This window comes from Phocoena phocoena, chromosome 13 (genome assembly GCF_963924675.1).
Source record: "Phocoena phocoena chromosome 13, mPhoPho1.1, whole genome shotgun sequence".
NCBI lineage: Eukaryota > Metazoa > Chordata > Mammalia > Artiodactyla > Phocoenidae > Phocoena > Phocoena phocoena.
The window spans coordinates 50,824,257-50,847,804 of NC_089231.1; the positions used below are offsets into that span (position 1 = coordinate 50,824,257).

General features: G+C 46.2%; 1 protein-coding gene across 1 annotated transcript in view; it reads right to left on the minus strand.

Moving 5' to 3' along the window:
* Positions 1 to 23,548, minus strand: part of CABLES1 (Cdk5 and Abl enzyme substrate 1) — a 106,107-nt gene that overhangs the window by 35,895 nt on the left and 46,664 nt on the right. The window contains exons 3-4 of the mRNA XM_065889464.1: positions 22,671 to 22,763; positions 6,410 to 6,487 (exon numbers count right to left, since the gene is read on the minus strand). Of these exons, the coding sequence (XP_065745536.1) occupies positions 6,410 to 6,487; positions 22,671 to 22,763 (171 nt within the window). The remainder of the gene's footprint in view (positions 1 to 6,409; positions 6,488 to 22,670; positions 22,764 to 23,548) is intronic.

Below are 23,548 nucleotides of genomic sequence, written 5' to 3' on the forward strand. Positions count from 1 at the left end.
TGGAGACTGCTGTAGTTGGTAAGCAATCAGAGGGGTCTGCTTCAAGCAGAAGCTCTGGAAATCACTTTGTGAATAAGCCTATTGTCAGCTTTGTATAAATCTGGTAGCATGCAAAATGACCCCAAACATTTCACACTATTCTCAACTCTGGGTTGCTTTAGTACCTATCCTTTTAGCCCATACCAGAATAGAATGTACCAAATAAGACTGCAGGACGTCACTAGATCTGTACATTTAAAAACCTGCACAGAGAATAATTATTCCGATGTGAGGTCTAAAAGCAGCTGATGGTTGGTGGATGGGGAACGTGAACAGTATGTTTCATTCATAAACTCCTTGTTCAGCCAGACTTACAGCTTCCACGTTGGCAAAGCAGACGAGGATGCAAACACAGAGGCAAGCATTCTGAGCCGGCAGGATTTTTGGAGAGTGTAGTCAAACCTCCCCATTGGACAGCGAGGCAACTGAGACCCCAGGGAAGGCTTGGTGGTGGGTCTGTGACAGTGACATCCCAGGACCAGGCCTCTCAGCACAGCTCCCTTCTTTCTGTCCCCACTCCTTCCCCCTCCCCTCACTACACAGGCCTGAACCCTGCAGTGTCCTCAGCATTGGGATTACAGCTGGGGTGGCGCCTTATGGAATTCTCTCAACAGGTCAGGCATTATAGAGACCCTGCCCGGAAGTTCATGAGCCAGAGTGTCCTCGAACATCCTTGCAAGTCAATGCTGAGGCTGGAATATCCTTCCCACCTCTCTGACACCTCACACTCGCAATCTAGCTGAAGCGCCACCTTCTGTGGGGGCCACTCCCCGATCCCTCTGTCTGAATTCACCCAACTCTTCCCTCTGTGCTCCAGCTGTACGTTGCGCAGGACTCAACTGTTTGCTCTTTGGCTTGACGGTTAGTTTGTTTACCCGCTTGTTTCTGTCTCCTACCATTAGACGGTGAGCTCTATGGGAAAAGAGGCATTTTCTTGTTCACCACTGTATCCCTGGATACTGCCTAGAACACAGTAGGTTCAACAGACTTCGTGCGGTCAATGAATGAAGTCCGCTGTGCGGTGTTAGCACCTGAATGTCTACATGGAAGGCGGGCGGGGATGGCAATGTACTTGGAGGTGCAGGCGGGGCTGAAGAGACTTTACAGAGCAAACATCTGGCTTTTACTGAAGATTGCAGATTTATTGTAAACGTGGATGTTGATAAAGATTTGGGGGCAAAGCACTCTCTAGCGACTCTTTGGGGCTCCCCAGTTGTCTTGGTCTGGCAGTTCACATGTCTGGCTTCCTTGTTCAATAATAAGCTCCTGGAGAACAGGTCTTACTCACCCCTGCACCCTCCCAGCCTCCAGGAGGGCCTCACACTCACTAGGGGCAGAAGAAATGACCAAATGCATGAATGCAAGAATGAATGGATGGATGGTAAAACCTCTCCTAACACTGTCCTGTCCGCTTTGGTCACCTGATGTTGGGAGCCAAAATAAGTATTCGGTTCAGTTTAAAGCCAAGTACAAAGCTTTGGGGTCAGGGTGGCAGGGAGGGTGAACCAAGATATGAGGGCAGGACTTGGGAAGCTCCAGCACAGCACAAGAAGCCAGAAAACAAAACCGGAAAGAGATAAGGCCATCCTGATAGATGCTTTCCATGTAAGGGAGGTTCAAGTACACAGTGGATGAACTTTTGAGTTTCCTGTTTTTAAAACTTTCTTACGGTGAAGTTGGAACTGTACATTGTCCCCTTCAGCGGGGGGTTTGTGCTTATCTGGAATAATCCGGCACATGTGGCCTAGTCCACGTGCGTGTGTAAGGACAACGGAAACACGGGAGCTGGAAACCACAATGTCAGCAGGCCAGGGTGGCCAGAGTCCTGAGCTCTGGCGCTGCTGGGTTTGCTGTCAGTGTGAGTCTCATCCCCCCCGTGGCCCCAGAGGCCTGAGCTATGATGCACGGAGGCCATACCATGTCATCTCTAGAGCCCTTTCCAGCCCTGGAATTCTAAGACTCATGTCCTGGCCACAGAGAGAACTTTAGCATAAAAGCAAAGGAAGTTTCCACAGTGGAAAGGCATTAGTTACTATGTACACAGACTATCTTACTTTAAAATATATATGTGTATAATTTACTAGGATAAATATTTTTTATTATTTGAACACAGCTGTTTCCCAATAATTAGTTTGAAAAACTCATAATTATGATGCGGCAGATATTCATAAGTAGGATGTCTGCTCATTAAAAAAGTTTAAAAAGCAGAATGCTTTTCCTTTTACATTTTTAAAATTGAAGTATAGTTCATTTACGATATTGTGTTACCTTCAGGTATACAGCAAAGTGATTCAGTTTTATTATATTCTTTTCCCGATTCTTTTCCATTATAGGTTATTAGAAGACGTTGAACATAGTTTCCTGTGCTATACAGTAGGTCTTTGTTGTTTATCTATTTGATACGTAAGAAGAATGCTTCTTAACCCTGCCATTAATTTACAATATTTTGAATTCTGTTCAGAGTTTCTTATGTGAGAACTTAAGGAGGATACACTGCAGAAATAGGCATGCTCTTTTCTCTGTTAGGTATTATGAAGGACCCGATTATGTGTTTTGTTACAGAAAATTAACGCTTCTGCACCATGGTTTCCTCATCTACAAAATTTGAAGAATTAGTGTGTTTGAGTTTATTCATGTCTAGGATGTAAAAGGTTATGTCGATTCCACACCCTGGTTTTGCTTCTCTTTCTGGAGCCATCGGGCAGAATAGCTGACACATCCTATGATATATCCTCCTGAAACCCATGAGGGCTTCCCAGCAGTGGGGAGGAGACCTGGGCTCCGACAGGCCGCATTTCCCTGCATCCTGGCTGCCAGCTAGCACGTCCCTGAGGTGTTCAAAATGTGGAGGGCCACTTATTTCCACAAGGATGTCAAACAGAGATACTCTGGGTGATCTCTTCCCAGGTAATTTTACTTACAACGCATCCCTGTGGGCTTTGCATAAAATGCAGTGATCTTCAAATTAACGGCACAGGTAGTAACCTTCCATCCTCGTTCTAGAGAGGACCAAGCACAGGCTCACGGAAGGTAAGTGATTTGCCCAAATGAAAAATTGTTAAGTCTCTAAGTTCTCCACACGAAGCCCCGCATTTCTTTTGCTGTAAGAAATCCGGGTACCCCACCTGCCTCTGTGTGCCAGGCGCTGTGCTGGATCCCAGGCACCCGGCGAGCCTCAGTTAACTTCTGGGAGGCGGTTATCATAAAAGCCCCACTGCACAGACGGGTTTCTGTGAATACAGAGTTTGTCTCACCTGTTGGCCAGAGAGAGTCACGGGAAGCCCTAGGCTGGACAGACTCAGGTTCAAATTCCCGTTCTGACAAAATATATAAAGAACTCAAACAATCCAACCACACACAAAAAAAACCTGATTAAAATGGGCAGAGGATATGAATAGACATTTTTCCAAAGACATACAGATGGCCAACAGGCACATGAAAATGTGCTCAGCATCACTAATTACTAGGGAAATGCAAATCAAAAGCAAAATGAGATATCACCGCATACCTGTTAGAACAGCTATTACCAAAAATACAAGGAATAACAAATGTTGGAGAGGATTGGAGAAAAGAGAACCCTTGGCTTTTCCACTGTTGGTGGAAATGTAAACTGGTGCAGCCACCATGCAAAACTGTATGGAGGTTCCCCAAAATATTAAGAATAGAACTACCATATGACCCAGCAATTACACTTCTGCGTATTATCTGAAGAACATGAAAATGTTAATTCAAAAAGATATATGCACTCCTATGTTCACTGCAGCATTACGTATAATAGCCAAGATATGGAAGCAACCTAAATGTCCAATGATGGACGCACGGATAAAGACATGGCACCTATGTGCGCGTACACGCACACACGAATACTATTCAGTCATAAAAAACCCTGTGATTTGTGACAACATGAATGAACCTTGAAGTTATTAGGCCAAGTGAAATAAGTCAGATGGAGAGAGACAAATATCATATGACTTCACTCATATGTGGAATCAAAACGAAACAAAACAAATGAACAAACAAAACAAAAACAAACTCATAGCTACAGAGATCAGACTAGTGGTTACCAGAGGAGGAGGTGGCTGGGGGGTGATGGAAATGGGTAAAGGGGGAGAAAGGTATGGATGGTGACGACTCATGGGGGTGATCACTCAGATATTGAACTGTAATGCTGCACACCTGAAATTTATTTATTTATTTTTATGCGTTACGCGGGCCTCTCACCGTCGTGGCCTCTCCCGTTGCGGAGGACAGGCTCCGGACGCGCAGGCCCAGCGGCCATGGCCCACGGGCCCAGCCGCTCCGCGGCATGTGGGATCCTCCCAGACCGGGGCACGAACCCGTGTCCCCTGCATCGGCAGGCGGACTCTCAACCACTGCGCCACCAGGGAAGCCCCTGAAATTTATTTTTTAAAAATTCCCATTCTGGCCCAAAGTTGATGTTTGAGACGTTAAGTCTTGAGGATCAGTGGTTTTATCTATAAAATGGAGATGAGCACTTGGATACCATAGTGAGGGGACCCCAGGACTTGGAAATAAGATCATCTTTCAAGAATGAAACTAACACGAACACTTCAAAGATGAAAATATGGAGAAGCCAGATTGTGTTAAGGAAACAGAATGAGTCCTTGGATAGGAAGACTTGGCAGTCACCTGACTGAATACTCTTAGCCATTATTAAAGGTGGTTATTAATCATATGTGAAATTTTTATGTGTCTTCCCTCTTGGTTGTAAGTTCCAGGAGGGCAGGAACCAGATCCATCTTTCCCTACCTTTACCTCCAGGACCTAGTCACACAGTAAGCCCTCAATAAATGAATACATGGAACATAGCTAAGGACAGAATACATTCATCAGAAAGGTGAGCACAGAAAGCCCGGAAAAATAAGGCTGGCGCCACAGTATCCAGGCAGGTCCTCGCTGTGAAGAGATGTACTTGCAGACAGACTGATGATTCAGATCTCCTGGAAGTGCACTTACAGGCTAGTCACACTCAAACATTCTGAGCCCTGGGGCCATTACTTGTAATTAGATCAATGAACTGGCCTTCTGGGTCACACATAGGTCTGTGAGCTGGTACAAGCTACTGACCCAAGAAATAAGCCTGCTCTCAGGGTGGCCAGACCCAGGACCACAGCAGGTTGAAAAGATAAAGAAAACCTTTCTTTTTTCCCCCTCTACTCAGTAGAGTAGAAGTCTCTTAAGGGCAGCCCGCTGGCCACACCCAGATGGTCCTACAAACCTTAGAGCTGCAGGATTTGCTGTTACATGTTTTAGAGCACCTACTTTGCAGGGTTGTCGTGAGAAGGCAGATAATGAAGAGGACTGGCACAAAGTAAGTGCTCAACAAACAGTAAGATTATTATTGCTTTTTAAGGCACACATCTAATAAATGACTGAGTCAGCATTCCATGAATAAAGATGCCCGACTTTCTGTCCCATGGAACTTACAGTGTAGAGTAAAAATAAGGACCACGGTGAGTTTAACAGGCTGAAAGTCTGACAGGTCTGCAGGGGGGAAGGGAAAGTCATGGTGAATGGGGATGACCAGGCAGAGCCCACGGAAGGTGGTGGGAGAGGAATAAATGGCAGTGTTCGGGTGTCATTGTTGCAATGACCAGAGGGCAATACCAGCATTTAGTTTGCAGAAACCAGAGCTGACATCTCACAATGCTTCCGGCATCCTACGCAGGGAACCATCCTGCCCTAAATACCAGCAGCTCCCTGACCACAAATAGCGGATGCAGTGACCAGGTGAGGGGGCAAAGGAGTCAGATTCAGATGGAGAAACAGCACAGAGTTCGGGGATGTGGAATGAGGAGGCGGGGCTTTGCCAGGTCAGAGCCTCACTTACTTCTTTTTAGAACAAAGAAGGGGCTTGTTGGCCTACAGCAGTGTGCAGTCCTCCGGCCTGTGGCGAATCACACAGGTCTGTTCCTGATACCACTTTGCTTTGTGCAGCTTGCTGGTCAGTGTACAGCTGCAAGCCCACAACGCAAGGAGGCAGGATGGCCACGTGGTTTGTGATTCCTTTCCTGAGCTGCCTGTCTCCAAAAGTCGATGAGGCCCTGAGAGATGGGTGGGCCCCAGATTGCTCTTGCTTTACAGAATTGTAAGAGGTGACAAAATGCACGTTTAGAAACAGCAGGCAATATGGTAAGGGCACACATGCGCACGTACACACACACCAATAACAGGGAAGCTTCCTGGCTGAAAAGAAAGTGGAACTTTTTCTTCTTTCAAGTTTACCAATACCAAATTTGCAGTGTCAAAGCAAAACAAGTTCTTTGAAATGGAAAGGGTGGTCACATTATACACATGGTGTCAGAAGTTTTCACCCAGAGAACTACAAAGCAAGCATGCATATACATACCCAACTTGGGCACTGTCGCGATACGGCAGCACTGAAAATATACTACAGAAGGATCTTCTGCCACTGATAAGGACTATTCTAAAAAAAAAAAAAAAAGAAATAACAAACACACTAAATGCAAAGCCTCAAATAAATTTTAAAAATCTATAGCAATTAAGCATTCACGGATTTCACAGCAGTATTTGCGCACTCCCGCCACCTCCTCTGACAGATGGTATTCTGCTCCCCTTGCAAAATGCAACCTCAGCGCAGCACAATTACACTGCCTCTCCTCATCCGAATTTTAACATGGTGAGACTCTGGCGAGGGTCTCCAAGGAGCACATGTGAATCCATTCTCTGGTGAGAGAGGCTGGCTGTGGGCTGCGTGTATTATACAAGACGGAGCAGACGGAGCTATGGGTCCGGGGTGCCCAATGCGGGGTGAACAGTCATGCCACATTTAAACCATCAATTTCTACTTTGCAGTAAACAATGCAAGAGCAATAGTGCCAGAAACCATGAGCAGGAAAGACACTCAGATGCCACTGTGATCATTAGGGTTTTTCATATGCTGGCAGCGTGTTAGGTTCTGAGAATAACCGAGGGAAAAATTACATAACCAGTCTTAGCCTCCATTCCTGCTATAAAGATACTACTGGAAACAGTTCTCCATGACGCTCTTATGCAATCAAAGGCACTTAAGAAAACGTTAAAAAAAAACCTCTCAAAAGTACTTATCTTGGCATCTGAGAATAACTTGCCAAAGAGAACTGCTGATGAAAAATTGGAGAAAAAGTGGAGGAGATTAAAAACCAAGATCCTTTAGCACAACAGTAACACACATCAGATATGGAGCTTACTGACTTTTGTCATCTTTTCCCTCAATAATTATAAAAATAAAACCAGGGGAAAAAAGCAGTAGTACTAACAGCATCAAGGTTTGGGTATTCTGACCTTGTGTTAAATTAATATCTGACCTATGATATTAAATTACTTACTTGCTCAGGATTAAGTCAGCTTCTCTGGCAGGCAAACCAGGCCCTTTGTTTTCTGGCTCTTTCTGTCTCTCTGGTCTCAACACACATGATATTTGCCTCTGCATTTTATCACTCATCCATGCTAACGTACTTGCAGTACCCCACCTTCAAAAATTTTTTTTCATAAGGTCCCTGGTGGGGACTTTCCTTTTTGGCTGTGTGGCATGCATGCAGGATCCTAGTTCCCTGACTAGGGATCGAACCCGTGCCCCCTGCAGTGGAAGCACGGAGTCTTAACCACTGGACAGCCAGGGAAGTCCCCATCCATACCTTAAAAAAAACCTGTTGTTTCATATCTCTGTCCTTTGCATGCTATTTCTTCTGACTGTTGTGTCTTACTAGGTACGCTGGATGAACTCCTATTTAATCTTCAAAACCCAGCTCACGAATCACCTCCCCAGGAAGCATTTCCTCCCCTTTCACTGAGTTACTCATTCTCTTTAGGGTGCTGCCTCTACTCCTTATTTCCACTTCCAGGAGCACCCTGATCACGAAGTGCTGCTAAACATTTGCTGCTCTCTTCTAGAGGACGAGTTGAGGGTTTCGTACACGGAAGCCCCTCCAGAAACACAGTCTGGGCAAGGTTGGGCTTCAGAGCAGTACCTGAGTACCCATCCCTGGGAAGGCAGGACCAAAGCTACATTCCAAGCTTCAAATACCAGCTCTGTCACCTTTGTATAACCTCAAGCAGCCCACTAATTCTTTAGTTTCCTCATCTAAAACAATGGGATAAAGTGAGTAGATATCTTATTAGAATGTTGTAAAGAGCAAATGAGTCCTTATATGGGAGAGCCCTCAGAACAGTGCCAATAATACACGCTCAATAAATATTCATGATATTTTACTGGGAACTGCCTTCTTGGGTTGAGGTAAGTTTTCCCACCAGAGTCTGTGGATTCAGAACCTCTTCAGACCTCTGTGCTAAAATACACAGGCCTGCTAAAGGTGAAAGGTCAAGAAAGGACAGCTGAAGGCCGACATGCGTGGCCTGTCACAAAGGTGTAACAAGTACACAGAGGCACTGCTTCCAACCCTTTGGCCCTGTGCTGACAGTGTCTGACCAGGCAATGTCTAATGCCATCCAGGATCCTTAAGTGTTCTCTCTTATGCCAAAAACTGGCTTCTTGTTCTATTCCCAGAACCCTGCGGGGTCTCTGTTGGCTGTGGGAAGTTTTCATCTCTTCCAGGTAGAATATTCTATTATAGCAATGATATTCACTTAAGGACATTAAAAACATGCAAAGAACTTCGAAAGTCAGAGCAAAGAAAATCACAGTTGCAACAATGGTGGGTGAGTACACTGATACATGAACACAGCCCAGGAGCGTCCACCAGCCAGGGGTGCATGTTGGGTACTGGACACACATGTGGAGACGTATTCTCAAATTCTGTATTTCATTCCCTCCATGCCCAAGAAGCAAGAGAGAGCATACTTTAAAATGCTGGTATTGTGGTTTCAATCGTGTTCCCCCAAAATACGTATTGAAGTCCTAATCTCTAGAATGTGTGGATGTGGCCTTATTTGGAAATAGGGTCATTGTGGATGTGATCGCTTAGGAAGAGGCCATAATATATTAGGGTGGGCCTTAGATCCAATGACTGGATTTCAAAAGGAGAGAGATTTGGAGATTTCTAGAGGAATACAGAGAGAAGGCCACGTGGTGACAGAGGCAGGCATTGGAGCTAGTCTTCTCAGCACGACTGCCAATGCCACCACCACTTCCACGACCACTTCCATTACTGCTAATGTTACTATGACGACAGTGCAGGCCTCCACTGCCTGCTAAGGTGTACCTTATCCGACAATCCAGGGAGGGGTGGAAGATTCCTGAGAAACAAGTTATAGGATCTTCCTCTCCTCCTCCCTCCCTCCCACAAATATTTTTGGAGCACCCACTCATGCCAGACATGGTGCTAGGTGCTAGGGACCCGCTGATGCATGACACAGACAAGGGCTCATCCTCACAAAGCTTCTGGTTGTTGGGGGGAGGTAGTTATGCAGGGGTGTCAGTTCTCTGACTGGGGACTAGAGGGCGCTATCGCACATCGGAGGGACAGTTAATCTAGCTTGAGGGAAGCTAGGTGGGCTTCCTGGAGGAAGTGATGGCTAAACTGAGACCTTGGGGAGAAGGAACAACAGGCTACAAGGAGAAGATACGGTGGCAGAGGGACTGGTATGAGTCAAGGCTGGGAGGAGGAGTGGAAGGCCTATCTGAGGAACACAGGTGCTGTAAAACTCTTCACTGACTTCCCTTGCCTAACCCATCAGGGTCTCCACTCCCCTCCATAAATCACTTTGACCAACACTCACAGCACACCCAAAGCTCAGGCTGGTAGGCTGCTCTCTAGAACACCCACACTGAGTCGTATACTTGCTAAGATCAGGTCTGGATGCCCTCCACCTGTTTCTGCCAGTTGTATTTGTTAGTTATATTTTGTTCATTAAAGATTGCACAAACTAATGCCATGTGAAAGTCAAAAAAAGGAGAAACGCTGTTTCTATAAAAAATAACACTGAGTGCTTTAAAATGTTTTCAAACAAGGCAAATCACTAAAACAAAAACAAAAACAAAAAAAACCCTGCAGTTGAAATAGGTATGGGCAAGACGTCTATAAAAGATAAGAAAGAATTGTAAAAATCCAAAAGGATTCTACACTTAGCTTCTTGGGTCACTTTAAAGAAGTTCAATCTGGACATGGAAGCAACAGGTGGGAACGATGATAGTGTGAGGTCAGTGACACAGACAGAGTCTGCTCCGTGAGTCCCAAAGGCAAAGAAAGACCTGGCATCACAAACCTGTGGAATGGGCGATCGCCAACATGCCCGAAATGAAAGTGTGGGGTTTGAACTATGTATGTCATTTCTGTGGGTATTTTTTCCAGCATTTACTAACCTCTTTCCTCGACCAAGCGATTACTGTAAATAATTCAGCAGAGCTGGACCTGGGGCTCAGGGGGCCGGGGGTGGTTAGGATGGCGATGGTGACGGAGCCTTGGTTGGGTGAGTGCCCCCAAGGGTGGGGAGTGCAGTGAGGAGAGGGGGACAGGGAGAGGACAGGCAGCAGAGCGCACGACTGCAGTGAGAGAGAGACTGAGGGAGTGTGGCGTTTGCCAGGGCTGCCGTCACAAGGTGCCATGCACCTAGCTCTGTGGCAACGGCTCCCACAACAGAAATCAATCATCTCAGGCTTCCAGAGGCCAAGGTGTGGAGGGCCAGATTCTCTTTCTGAGGGCAGGACCTGTTCCCGGCACCTATCCCAGCTTCTGGGAGCCCCTTGGCTTAGAGCAGCATAACCCCAGCCCTCACAAGGCCGCATGGCTCCTCCCCATGTGCATGTCTGTCTCCAAGTTTCCCCCTTTTATAGGGACACCAGTGATTAGATCAGGGGCCACCTTGCTCCAGCACAATCTCATCTTTTTTTTTTTTTTAACATCTCTATTGGAGTATAATTGCTTTCAAATAGTGTGTTGTTTCTGCTTTATAACAAAATGAATCAGCTATACATATACATATATCCCCATATCCCCTCCCTCTTGCGTCTCCCTCCCACCCTCCCTATCCCACCCCTCTAGGTGGTCACAAAGCACCGAGCTGATCTCCCTGTGCTATGCAGCTGCTTCCCACTAGCTATCTATTTTATGTTTGGTAGTGTGTATATGTCCATGCCACTCTCTCACTTTGTCACAGCTTACCCTTCCCCCTCCCCGTGTCCTCAAGTCTATTCTCTATGTCTGCGCCTTTATTCCTGTCCCACCCCTAGGTTCTTCAGAACCTTTCTTTTTTAGATTCCATATATATGTGTTAGCATACAGTATCTGTTTTTCTCTTTCTGACTTACTTCACTCTGTATGACTGGACTCTAGGTCCATCCACCTCACTACAAATATCTCAATTTTGTTTCTTTTTATGGCTGACTAATATTCCATTGTATATATGTGCCACATCTTCCTAATCCGTTCATCTGTCGATGGACACTTAGGTTTCTTCCATGTCCTGGCTATTGTAAATAGAGCTGCAATGGACACTGTGGTACATGACTCTTTGAATGATGGTTTTCTCTGGGTATATGCCCAGTAGTGGGATTGCTGGGTCGTGTGCTAGTTCTATTTTTAGTTTTTTAAGGAACCTCCATACTGTTCTCCATAGTGGCTGTATCAATTTACATTCCCGCCAACAGTGCAGGAGTGTTCCCTTTTCTCCACACCCTCCCCAGCATTTATTGTTTGTAGATTTTTTGATGATGGCCATTCTGACTGGTGGGAGGTGATACCTCATTGTAGATTTGATTTGCATTTCTCTAATGATTAGTGATGTTGAGCATCCTTTCATGTGTTTGTTGGCAATCTGTATATCTTCTTTGGAGAAATGTCTATTTAGGTCTTCTGCCCACTTTTGGATTGGCTTGTTTGTTTTTTTGACATTGAGCTGCATGAGCTGCTTGTAAATTTTGGAGATTAATCCTTTGTCAGTTGCTTCGTTTGCAAATATTTTCTCCCATCCTGAGGGTTGTCTTTGCGTCTTGTTTATGGTTTCCTTTGCTGCAGAGCAATCTCATCTTAACCAGTTAATTACATCTGCCACGACTCTATTTCCAAATAAGGTCTCATGATGAGGTACAGAGGGCTGGGGCTCAGCATAAGAATTTGGGGGGGATACCATCCAGCCCATAGCAGGGAGGTAGGAAGGAGGAAAACAAGCTGAGCGTGGTGTCACAGAGGTTAGAAGTCCCCTCTGGAGCCCTCTCATCCTTGCTCTTCCAGGACAGCACTGGTCCTAAGTGTGTCCTAAGCGTGGCCCCAGCCCTGCCCATCTACTGGCCCTAATGATGGTTTTCTTCTCAAGACTGCTGTGGACCCCTGGTGGGGACCAAGGTCTGGACTCCCCCCGGCTCCCAGGCCCTCTCGTTGAGCAGAGAGTCAAAACTGAACCACCAAGGGAAGGTTCTCTCCAACCTCTCAACCTTTTTTTTTCTGTGTCTCATTTTATTTCCTGTAAATCAAACTGGTTGAAAAGAAGCAACAAGAATTCCCAGGCCGAGCACTTTTCTGCACAGGAGAAGTACCAAGCACAGTCGCTTATGACTGAAAATAATTTCTCTCAAAAGCCTCATGCAGAGTCACAGAAAAAGCCAGCATACCCTCCGTGCTCCTTAAAGAGGTACAGATAATAAAACCGTAATAAACCCTGCGTATGGTTTACCTGCGTATGGACCCCGGGTCTACAGCCCAGGTCCTCCTTCTCGCTGTGGCACCAGGGAAGAAGTAGAGGACAGTCAATGGGGCAGTCATGTTTGAGAGCAGCTCTGGGGGCCACTTTGGTGACAGAATAGGCTGTGCCCAGGAGTCTCAGAGAGGTGTGGGGGTTATTAAGGCTCCTTCAAGTCTATCCACTCGCTGTCCTTCATGACTGAGGTTTTGCTGACAGTTGGTTAGAAACACCGATGATGATACTAATAAAGATGCTTCCCTGCCAGCCTCCTGCTGCTGGGGGGACGGAGGGTTCTAGTCTCTTAATAAAGAACAAAAGTTCTGGGGGTAGGGGGCGGTTCCCTGGTGGCCTAGTGATTAGGATTCTGGGCTTTCACTGCTGTGGCCTGGGTTCAATCCCTGGTCGGGGAACTGAGATCCTATAAGCCGCGTGGCGCAGCCAAAAAGAAAGAAAAAAAAAAAAGTCCTGGGAGTAGAAATGCGTGCTTGGGAAGAAGCAGATGTTTCAGGGAACCTCACAGAAGATGCCCGACATCTATCGAATTGGATGGAGAGAGAAAAGGCGATGACACATTTCTTCTTTCTAGAAGGCCCGTCCAGAGTTGGTAACTAGCTGTTTTGTTTTTTGGAACGTGCCACTTCCTCCAACTCATTTTTCAAACTAAACTAAGCTGACAGATCGGAACTGATGAGATGACAAACGAGGTTGTAATTTAGTTATGACCCATTCGCCCAGTTCCCTCCAAAATTTTCAATACAAAAATGAAAGGCTACAACTTGACTTCAGTTACTGTACTTTTTTTTTTTTTAACTATCTTACTTTACATAGTAGATAAAAGCTGCGGGAATCTTTTATATTTTTGTTTTTCCTACTGAGTTCACCCTTTAAAGAGACAGCCCTCGAGCTCGATGCTCTGTCCATTATCTGAAATCTTTTTAAGTCTCTGAAAACTCCTGTCAAGGGATGAGACAGACCAGTCCACTCACTGCAAAGAGCACTTCTCTGCCTGTTCAGAACGCAGTGATTCTCACGGCAGACCCAGGAGGGGGCACTTCCGGTGCAAGTGGCAGCCACCGCTTGTGCTCAAGGCAGACATTCGAAAACCAGATGACTTCAAAAGGATGCAAAGTAATGCCTGAGGGAGGGTGATGTCCACTTGAAACCAGAGCTCTTGTCTTCCACTGCTCTCAAAGACAAACGCCCAGAGGAAAGGTCCTGTCCTAACAGGACCATGAGGGTCACCGGACATAATGTGTCTTTGGCCGGTGGCTAGTCTTCAGTCTTCACGCTCACCTTCCATTCTGATGACCCAGATCTACCTGGCCAGCAATCAGCTCTCTGTTGGCACTAGCTAGCCTCATAACGGTTGTCATTTTCAAGGGTGTCTCCTCCCCGAGGGCCGAGCTCTGTCTTTACTTCCGGTTAACCCAGGAGACTCGGGGGCCCCCCGGCGCCCGCTGTGAAGATGCAGATCACTGTGAATGGTGCCTGGCTCTTCTCTACTAACCAAGCGGCAGTTCCCAGTCCCCAACCACCATCCTCAGGATGTTCAATGGCCCCCTCCAGACGCTAAGGCAGCGGGTCCTGGACTCCTCTCTGTCATGACAAAGGGTTTGCTTATACATGTGTGAACAGTTTTTGAAAGAACTCAGGTCATTTCTGAACTTCGTATCAAAATTAATTCACTTTTAGAAGACAGTACACTATACACACGCCCCTCTAATTTTCTATAAGAATAAGGTTACCAAAGAAGATCTATGGGACTTCCTTGGCGGTCCAGGGGTGAAGACTTCGCCTTCCAATGCAAGGCGCGCGGGTTCGATCCCTGGTTGGGGACCTGAGATCCCACGTGCCTCGGGGCCAAAAAACCAAGGCATAGAACAGAGGCAGTATTGTAACAAATTCAATAAAGACTTAAAAAAAAAAAAAAAGAAGACGACCTGTGATGCTTGCCCTTGATTTTTGGTTGGCCAGAGTTCTCCTGATCAAAGCCAAGCCAGAGCACGTCAGTCGTCTGCCTAGCACCCTCCATAGCTCCCATCTGACTCACGGTGAAAGCGGACATCTTCATGATTCACCCTCCCAGGACTCCTCAGGGTGCACCTCTCCCTCCTCTCTCCCTCTCTTCCACCCACATGGCTTTCCTATGGTTCCCCAGGCACAGCCCTTGCGTTCCGGCCTCAGCACCTCTGCAACTGCTGTTCCATCTACCTTGAACGCTCTTCCCCGCTGGGACCACACGGGGCTGGCTCCCTCACCTCCTCCCCACGTCTGCTCAAAGGTCTCTCCATCAGCGGAGTCTTGCCCCAGCACATGCCCCGCCCCCACCTCAGCAGCTTCAGTTTTCCTCCAGAGCACATCTATCCCATCTCTGATAAGACACACTTACTTGTCTATCATCTGCCTCCCCGACTAGCCTGTAATGGCATGAGACAGGATCACGGCTTTATGCACAGGTACATCTCATCACTTAAAAGAGTCCCAGTGCAGAGCAGAGGTCAGCACCCAGGTGCTGGAAAGACTGAACACAGGTTATCACTGCATTCTTCATAGTTAAGGAACTGCTTTATTAGGTGCCGTCTATCCAGATGCACTTGTCTCCTTCCAGAAAAACGGCTATTTACACATAGGTGGTTCAATGAAATGAGGCGGAATGGTTATTCCCATTGGTTATGTGCCATGCCTCCTACCCTCCGTGGGGAGGGGGGCTTGGAAAATCCTAGTCCAACAATGGGGCCGTCCTAATACAAATCCAGTGTCCTAAAACGTGACACTCGTGCAGATCGAAGCTCGCTCGACAGATGCAACTGACCCTGGCTGGGTGCAAAAGTGATACATTTCTGGGATGCTATCTCCTTCTATCAGGACGGGCTACGTTAGCTCACTCTGTAGTGACCTCACATCGTTAGCCTCTATGGAGCACACTGTTTAAAATCTAAATTCCGAGATATTTTTCAAATGAACTTCTGAAAAGTCTGTACCCTGTACTGTAATTGATCATCTACCTCTGTTACATTTATCCCTGCTAAGTTTAACCTCGGGGAGCTGTTGAAGGAACCGAGCCTTCGTTCTCCGCTATGACACAGTCTCCTCCTGCTTTTGGTCTTCCACGTGGGCCACCACGAGGCTGACTGGCCTTCAGGCTGCAGAGGAGATGATGCTCAAGGGCATACCACGTGCTCTTCCTCCCAAGCTCCCTCCAGGCTGACGAAGCTTGGCTAACACACTTCAGCTGCCTGCAGGTTCTCCAGCTGCACAGTCACCCAGCATCCCTGGGAGATGCCATGTTCTGGCATCTAATGTTCTGCTGAAATCAAGAAATGTCAATGTGGAGGTCCTCTAATTTACTAGCCTAGTTATTCCATCAATAAGGAGATGAAGTTAACATGACTCTTTCTCAGTGAAGCCATGTTGGCTGTGGCCACCTCCATTCTTTTCTAAAAGCACACAAACCATCTGTTGAACAATCCATTCCAGAACTCTGCCAGCAATCAGCTCTAGGCTTGCTGGTTTACAATTATTAGAACTTATCCTCTGCTACCACCACAGTCTCTTTCTGACTTTTTTTTTTTTTGGCTGTGTTGGCTCTTCATTGCTGCATGTTGGCTTCCTATAGTTGTGGGGAGCGGGGGCTACTCTTCATTGTGGTGTGCGGGCTTCTCACTGCGGTGGTCTCTCCTGTTGCGGAGCATGGACTCTAGGCACACAGGCTTCAGTAGTTGTGGCACGCGGCTCAGTATTTGTGGCTCACAGGCTCTAGGGCACAGGCTCATTAATTGTGGCACACGGGCTTAGCTGCTCCACGGCATGTGGGATCTTCCTGGACCAGGGATGAAACCCGTGACCCCTGTATTGGCAGGCAGATTCTTAACCACTGTGCCAGGGCAGTCCCTCTTTTTCACTTTTTAAAGGCAATGTGTGCCTGGCATTCAACTCAGAACTTCTTTTATTCTCCCCGGCACCTTAAAGATCATTTTTATTTCTAAGTTCTTTCCATTCCCTGATCTAGTCCTGAAGACTGAAACATTCAAAATGTAAGTCCTCTCCATTTATTCCACAAACACTTGCTGAGGACCTCCTGTGCGCCCAGCACCTTGCTTTGTTCAGTCTACATTTCCTCACAGTTCTACTTGTTAAAGATGCTGATGCTAGCCCAGCAGCTGACATCTGCTCTGTCCTTGTACCATCAACCCCAAGACGTTTACCATCCCTTTCCTCCCTCTTCTGAATATGGTTTTAAAAGCCCCATGGCTATCACTGGTGTTTTATTTTATTTTATTATGGCAAAATATATGTAATATAAAATATGCCATTTAACCACTTACAGGTGTACGAGTTTGTATCATCAAGTACGTGCACGATGTTCTGCGATCATCACCACTATCTGTTTCTAAAACTTTTCCACTGCCCCAAACAGAAACTGTCCCCCTTCCCCCAGGCCCTGGTAACCTCTAGTCGACTTCCCGCCTCTATGGATTTTCCTATTCTGGATAGTTTGTATAAATGGAGTCATATATTGTGTTTGGCCCTTTGGGTCTGGCTTATTTCCTTTTTTTTTTTTTTTTTTTTAATACATTTATTTATTTATTTTTGGCTGCGCTGGGTCTTCACTGCTGTGTGCGGGCTTTCTCTTGCTGTGGCGAGCGGGGGCTACTCTTCGTTGCGATGTGCAGGCTTCTCATTGCGGTGGCTTCTCTTGTTGTGGAGCACCAGCTCTAGGCGTGTGGGCTCGGTAGCTGCGGCACTCAGGCTCAGTAGTTGTGGCTCACGGGCTCTAGAGCGCAGGCTCAGTAGTTGTGGCACATGGGCTTAGTTCCTCCGCAGCATGTGGGATCTTCCCGGACCAGGGCTTGAACCTGTGTCCCCTACATTGGCAGGTGGATTCTTAACCACTGCATCACCAGGGAAGTCCCGTGTCTGGCTTATTTCAAACAGCACGATGTTTCTCAGGATTCATACACACTGTAGCAGGTATCAGTAGTTCATTCTTTTTTACGGCTGAATAATATTCCCCTGTATGTATATACCACTTTTGTTTATCCACAGTCTGTTGATGGACACTTGGGTTGTTTCCATCTTTTGGCTATTGTGAATGATAATACCATGAACATTGATGTGAAAGTACCTGTTTGAATTCCTCTTTTCAATTTTTTAGGTACATCTGCCAGTGGAATTGCTGGGTCATATGGTAATTTTATGTTTAACTTTTGGAGGACCTGCCAAATTGTTTTCCATAGTGGCTGGACCATTTTACATTCCCACCAGCAACATATGAGGGTTCCAACTCGGAATCTGATGTCTGAATCTGGACTCCACCCCCCACCTTCTAGCCACGTGCTCTAGTTTCCTCCTTTGTAAACTGAAATCATGAGTGTTTTAGTTTCCTATGGCTGCAGTGATAAATTGCGACAAAGTTAGGGTCTTAAATCAACACAAAATTATCTTACAATTCTGGACGTCAGAACTCTGAAATGGGTCTCATGGGGCTAAAATCAAGGTGTCTGGAGCTGCTTCCCACTGGAGGCTTGAAAGGAGAATCTGTTTTCTTGCCTTTTCCAGCTTTGGGGCTGCCGCAGCCCTTGGTTCATGGCCCCTTCCTCAGCCTTCAAAGCCAGCAATGGGCAGTTGAGTCCTTCTCACATCACATCACTCCAACACTGACTCTCCTGCCTCCCTCTTCTGCTCTTAAGGACCCTTGTGATTACACCGGGCCCGCCCAGACAATCCAGGATAACCCTGCTACTATTTTAAGGGCAGCTGATCAGCAATCTCAACTCCATCTGCAACTTTAAGTCCCCCTTGCCACGTACCTGACCTAGCCACGGGTCCTGAGAGTAGGACAGTGACATCTTTGGGGGACGTTATTCTGCCCAACACAACAGTAGTAATACCTTCCTCATGAGGTTGTGTCAAGGATTATTTGTATTTCTAAAGTCTCTCCATCCCTCGAAATATAGTCCTGAAGACTGAACTCATTTAAAAGGTCTCTCCAGGGGGTGGAGAAGAGGGGGAGTTGGGTGAAGGCAGTCAAAAGGTACACACTTCCAGTTATGAGATAAATAAATACTAGGGATGAAATGTACAACATGATAAATATAATTAACAATGCTGTGTGTTATGTATGAAAGTTGTTAAGAGTGGATCCTGGGAGGTCTCATCACAAGGAAAAAGAACCATGTTTTTTCTTTTTCTTTTACTTTGAATCTATATGAGATGATGGATGTTTCCTAAACTTATTGGGGTAACCATTTCATGATGCGTATAAGTCACGTGATTATGTTGTACCCCTTAAACTTATACAGCGCTGTAAGTCAATTACAGCTCAATAAAACTGGAAGAAACATAAAATAGAAGGTCTCTGCCTTAATTTACTCAACAAATACCCATTGAGATGAGTTAATGAAACAAAGCCTATGAAGTACTTAGAGCCTGGTACCCAGGAAGCACTCAATAAATGTTACCCATCATCACTTTATGTTACTCTTAATTTTATAATCCCTTTTGGCAATATGGATGCAGCCACAAGAATCCACTTCTCAGTCTGAACCTTCTGAGATCTGTCTTCCTAAAACCCAGACAAGCATTGCTTTCTTTTCATAATTATCAAGTCCAACATGTTCTCCCCAACACCAGCCCGTCTTTGATTTAGGCAGAAGTAGACCTAGAGGGTGACAGCTCCCTCACCACCTGCCCCACCTGCTGGGAGATGAAACACCTGCCAGCCAGGGAGGAACCCATCATGTCATCTGGTTCTAACAGCGGAGCTGAAGCTCCCACCATGGAATTTGTAGTCTGTGTCCAGGCTCTGTCCTTCTTCGCTCCTCCCGCCCGAGGGTCTGCAGCCCGAGTCCCACACGCTCTCAGCATGGTTCTCTGCTCTTGATCCGACGCAAAGCCTTCTGGCAGGTCCCCAGTGCCAGCCTCATAGAATGCACCGATTCCAGACAGAGGAAGACAGTTCTCACTTAAAGCGGGCTCCATCCTCCATCGGAGCCATACCTTGTAAGGAAGAGGCTCACCTCTGCTTCTCGTGCCGTTGGACTTGGTCTAATGTCACAGAATGAAGTGGGTGAGCACGGACCAGCTGGGGCCCCGACGTTTATTTCTAAGTAGCTACCTTGATATTACGGATCATGAGGTTAACTTGGACTTTTTGTTTTTTCAGTGACACAAGTATTGTCTTTTATTGCATTTGCTTCTCAGTTTTATTATTTTTTTCCCTTTCTATCTCAAAATTTTGCTTAAAACTCTCAGTCAGGTCAGGCTAGAATCTTATAACAGACACTCTACTCATTTCCCACACCGCGCTCTAGTCCTTGCTGAGACCGGAGCCCAAGTCCCCCTTGACGCCAGTGCCTCTGCCCCATTGTCAGCAGGCTTGGAGGCGGGGGAACCTCAACACCAAGGTCTTCAGGTCCAGAACAGTGAGCGGGCCCTGGGTTCGGCCTGCTGTCCAGGAGGCTGGTCTGTGCTGCCCCGAGGTCACAAGGAGACTCGGGAGCTGGGCAGAGCTGTGAGTGGGCAGAAGTCGGGGCTGGAGCAGGGACAAGCCTGCCCAGCTGGGAGGATGGCTCCCACGGGCCTGGGGGGCTAAGCAGGCCCCCTTTCAGTCTGTCTTCCCCGGCACAGGAAGAGGCGGATGCACCAGTACTCAGGCCACTCTGTTCTCAGTCCAGACCTTTGAAGTGCTTTAGTGAACATCTCCAGGCTTCTCAGTAAAGCCTCTTTCCTCCCAACACGGCAGGCAAACCCGAGTCAAGTGGCTCCCATGTGGGCTGCAGGAAGGCCCCCTTTGGTGTGGTGTTGTGTGTGTACCCCGCACGCCCGAGGTGGGAGCATCAGAGACCCCCAGGCATCGCCCCGGCCCCTCCCTCCCGAGAGCATGTCCAGGCCCCCTGCTACCCACCACCGCAGCTCTGAGCTCAACCCCGTCCCAGCCCACCTCCAGCAGGACGACCTCACGCCTGCTGCCCGGCTGCGGTGGGTCCCCTACCCCCATTCATCAGCTCCTGACCACAATTTCCTCTGTCACCTCAGAAATCATAGTTTCTTCCTGGTGCCCTCCCGAGTTTTTCTTTCATCTGTCTGAGAACAGTCCATCCCTGCTAATAAATCAACCAGAGGGAGGAAGGAGAGCATCTCTAGGCCTTTCATCTTCTCTGGCACCGAAAAAGCAGTTCTCACCTACGCAGGTACAACCGGCTGTCACCACTGCCTATATTATATATAGCCTGTGCTGAGAGCTTGCTTTTCTGCCCTAAAGCCCATTTCTTAGATCTCCAGATAAGCTAACAGTCCCTCCTGGTTCCCTCTGAAAATTCCCCAGCAAAACCGCCAGCAACTGCATGCTTTCTGGACTGCTGACGTTGTTCCAGGGTCAAGGGTGTGCCGGGGAAGGCGGCTTCGGAATATACTATACACTGGTGATCCCATTGGTCCAAATCTTTTATCAACTGCATCCTCTCACTACAAACCATGCCAGGTGATTGATTATCTGACTTTGTGTCCTCAACAGCATTGAGAAGTGGGGAATACCATTAATTTGGCCCCCTTTTTGGTTTTGCCATTGATTTTATTTAGGAAGTCGAGGCTTTCTATGTTTATTTTATGGTTCAAGAGATTATGGACAAAAACACCAACATACATAAATGATGAATAATTATACTAAAAGGGTATAAGTAAGGTCTGGATTCAGTAAGAGCCACAAAAGAAAAGAAAAACACGGTGGTGAAATGAATAAGACACAATAATTGTGACAGTGAGAGTCAGGGTGAGAGAAAGAGACTCAGGGTATTCTAGTTCACAGATGACAGCTGGGTTCATTTTAACTGAAAGCCCTGTACTTAAAATAGGAATACATACTGAGGACATAAAAATTATTTGATGGGAGAGTTCAATTTGGCCATTCTAAAATCGTTGAATAGCTATAAAATTATGTTCTCTATTCAAGTGAGGTTTAAAAACTTGAAGAAAACAAGTCTTTAAATACTGTAATTGTTAGTTATTCAGGTTGTACAGTGTATTTTACACCAAATTATAGTAATGCTGGGCCTTAATCGTGCCACGAGTCTAACTTTTTAGCAGTTTTCATTTGGCATAGATTAGAGAGTATTAGTGGGGCCCATATGAGCTTCTGTAAATCAGGAGGAGATCAAACGAAATGGTCTTGGGGCAGGAACTCTGCTCTGGGATGTGTCTCTAACTATGATCCAGGTCACAGGTTGGTGGAGAAGAGCCACCCCCAGGAGCACAGAGCATCAGGGGACCCCAAGAGGTCTTGGAGCCCTGTTCCCAGCGTTGCTGTGAGGCTGCCATGAATGGGCTTCGCCATTCAATTATAAGCAATGCCGGCAACAAGGATTCACATCCACTTGTCACCAGGAAGGTTTTAACACCAAGGTCATTATACATTTAACCATAACTTTCATTTAACAGCCCTTTCCAAAAGAGCAACTCTTTGCTGGAGAAACACATGCTCTAGACGTACGTCAGCAGGTCCAGGAATCTGAATTGGCGCCCAGGGAGAATCTGCTGGCAAAGTCGTGATTCTCCCCTCTTAATGAAAATCATCAGAGAGAGAGCCAAACCCGACTTCAGGCGCAGATCTGGCAGGATATTGACTGACCAGAGCACAGAGCCCTGGTGAAAAAAGAAAACAAAACCCAAAAAAGCGGAAAAAGAAACAACAACAACAACAAAACACCCAAAAAACTCAACTGTTTTTCTGTTCAAAATTTCCTAATAAAAATATATTTCAGTACTATTAAAAATTCAGTTTTAGTTAGTCTAAAAAAACTAAGCCTTTGGTTGCCATTAGAGAGCAGTATTTTCTATGAACGTCTATGGATGATTCCGGCAGGAGTGGGGTGGAAACAGTAGTCTGTTAGGGAAGGTTACATGAGATGCTGTTCATCTTAACAGGGGGCTTCACTCTGTGAGGTCTGGCCATTCAAAGGGTCCCCTCTTCCCTTCCCCACTGGACCCACCCCCTCCTACAGCAGGGAGGATGGGGGCAGCTTTTGTTAGTATGATACCTGCCATTCCTGGTATCGTGTTGCCGCATATTCTTGATAAAATGAATCTTCTTAAAGTTCTTTGGTCTGGGCGAACCTGAGAGAGTACGACATCTGAAAAATAAAGCCATTTCGAAAACACAGTCAGTTGCCCGTGGACAGCTGAGACATCTCCACACAAAGACAGGAAGGAAAGACCAGACTCAAATGGTTTGAGTAACCCCAAGGATAATGAGGACTATATGGCTGGAAGCAAGGAAGCTTTAAAAAAAAAAACCCAACGACAGACAACTTCCTCGATAATACAGATAATAATTTATATGGGTCTCTGAAGAGCCAGCTAATGAAAACTACTGTCCTCAGTTACAATAACATAACCTACACGAATTCCAACGACATTATTTGTTCCTGTCATCTTAAAAAGAATCCTTCTGTATCAACACAGGTAATGGGAACAGAAAACTGTAAATTTAAAGAATCCAGAGGGGGAAAAAACACTGGAAAATTCAGTTTAAAAACAACCCTGAATCATTTTTCTTCTGTAGCAGGACTCTGGCCTGAATTACCTGGACTATTGCCTCAACATTCAACTTGTCTCTGCCTGGAAGTCGCAGCTTTACTTTGAATGAGAATCAGAGACTGAGACCCAGCTAGTGGCTGTTTGTTTTTTTTTTAAAGATAAATTTTAAATAAATATTTGTTGAACAAATTGACTTGGATTCCAATTAATTTTTCCTAGAATATACAACATGTGTTTGCACTACAGGGATAACAGAACAGACCACAGGCTGAAAAGATCTTATGTGTGTATATTTTTTCAAAGGTAACTGGCAAATTCTAAGATACACAACTGCAATAACAACTAGGAAAAAAGCAAAAATCCCAGCAACTGAGAATCT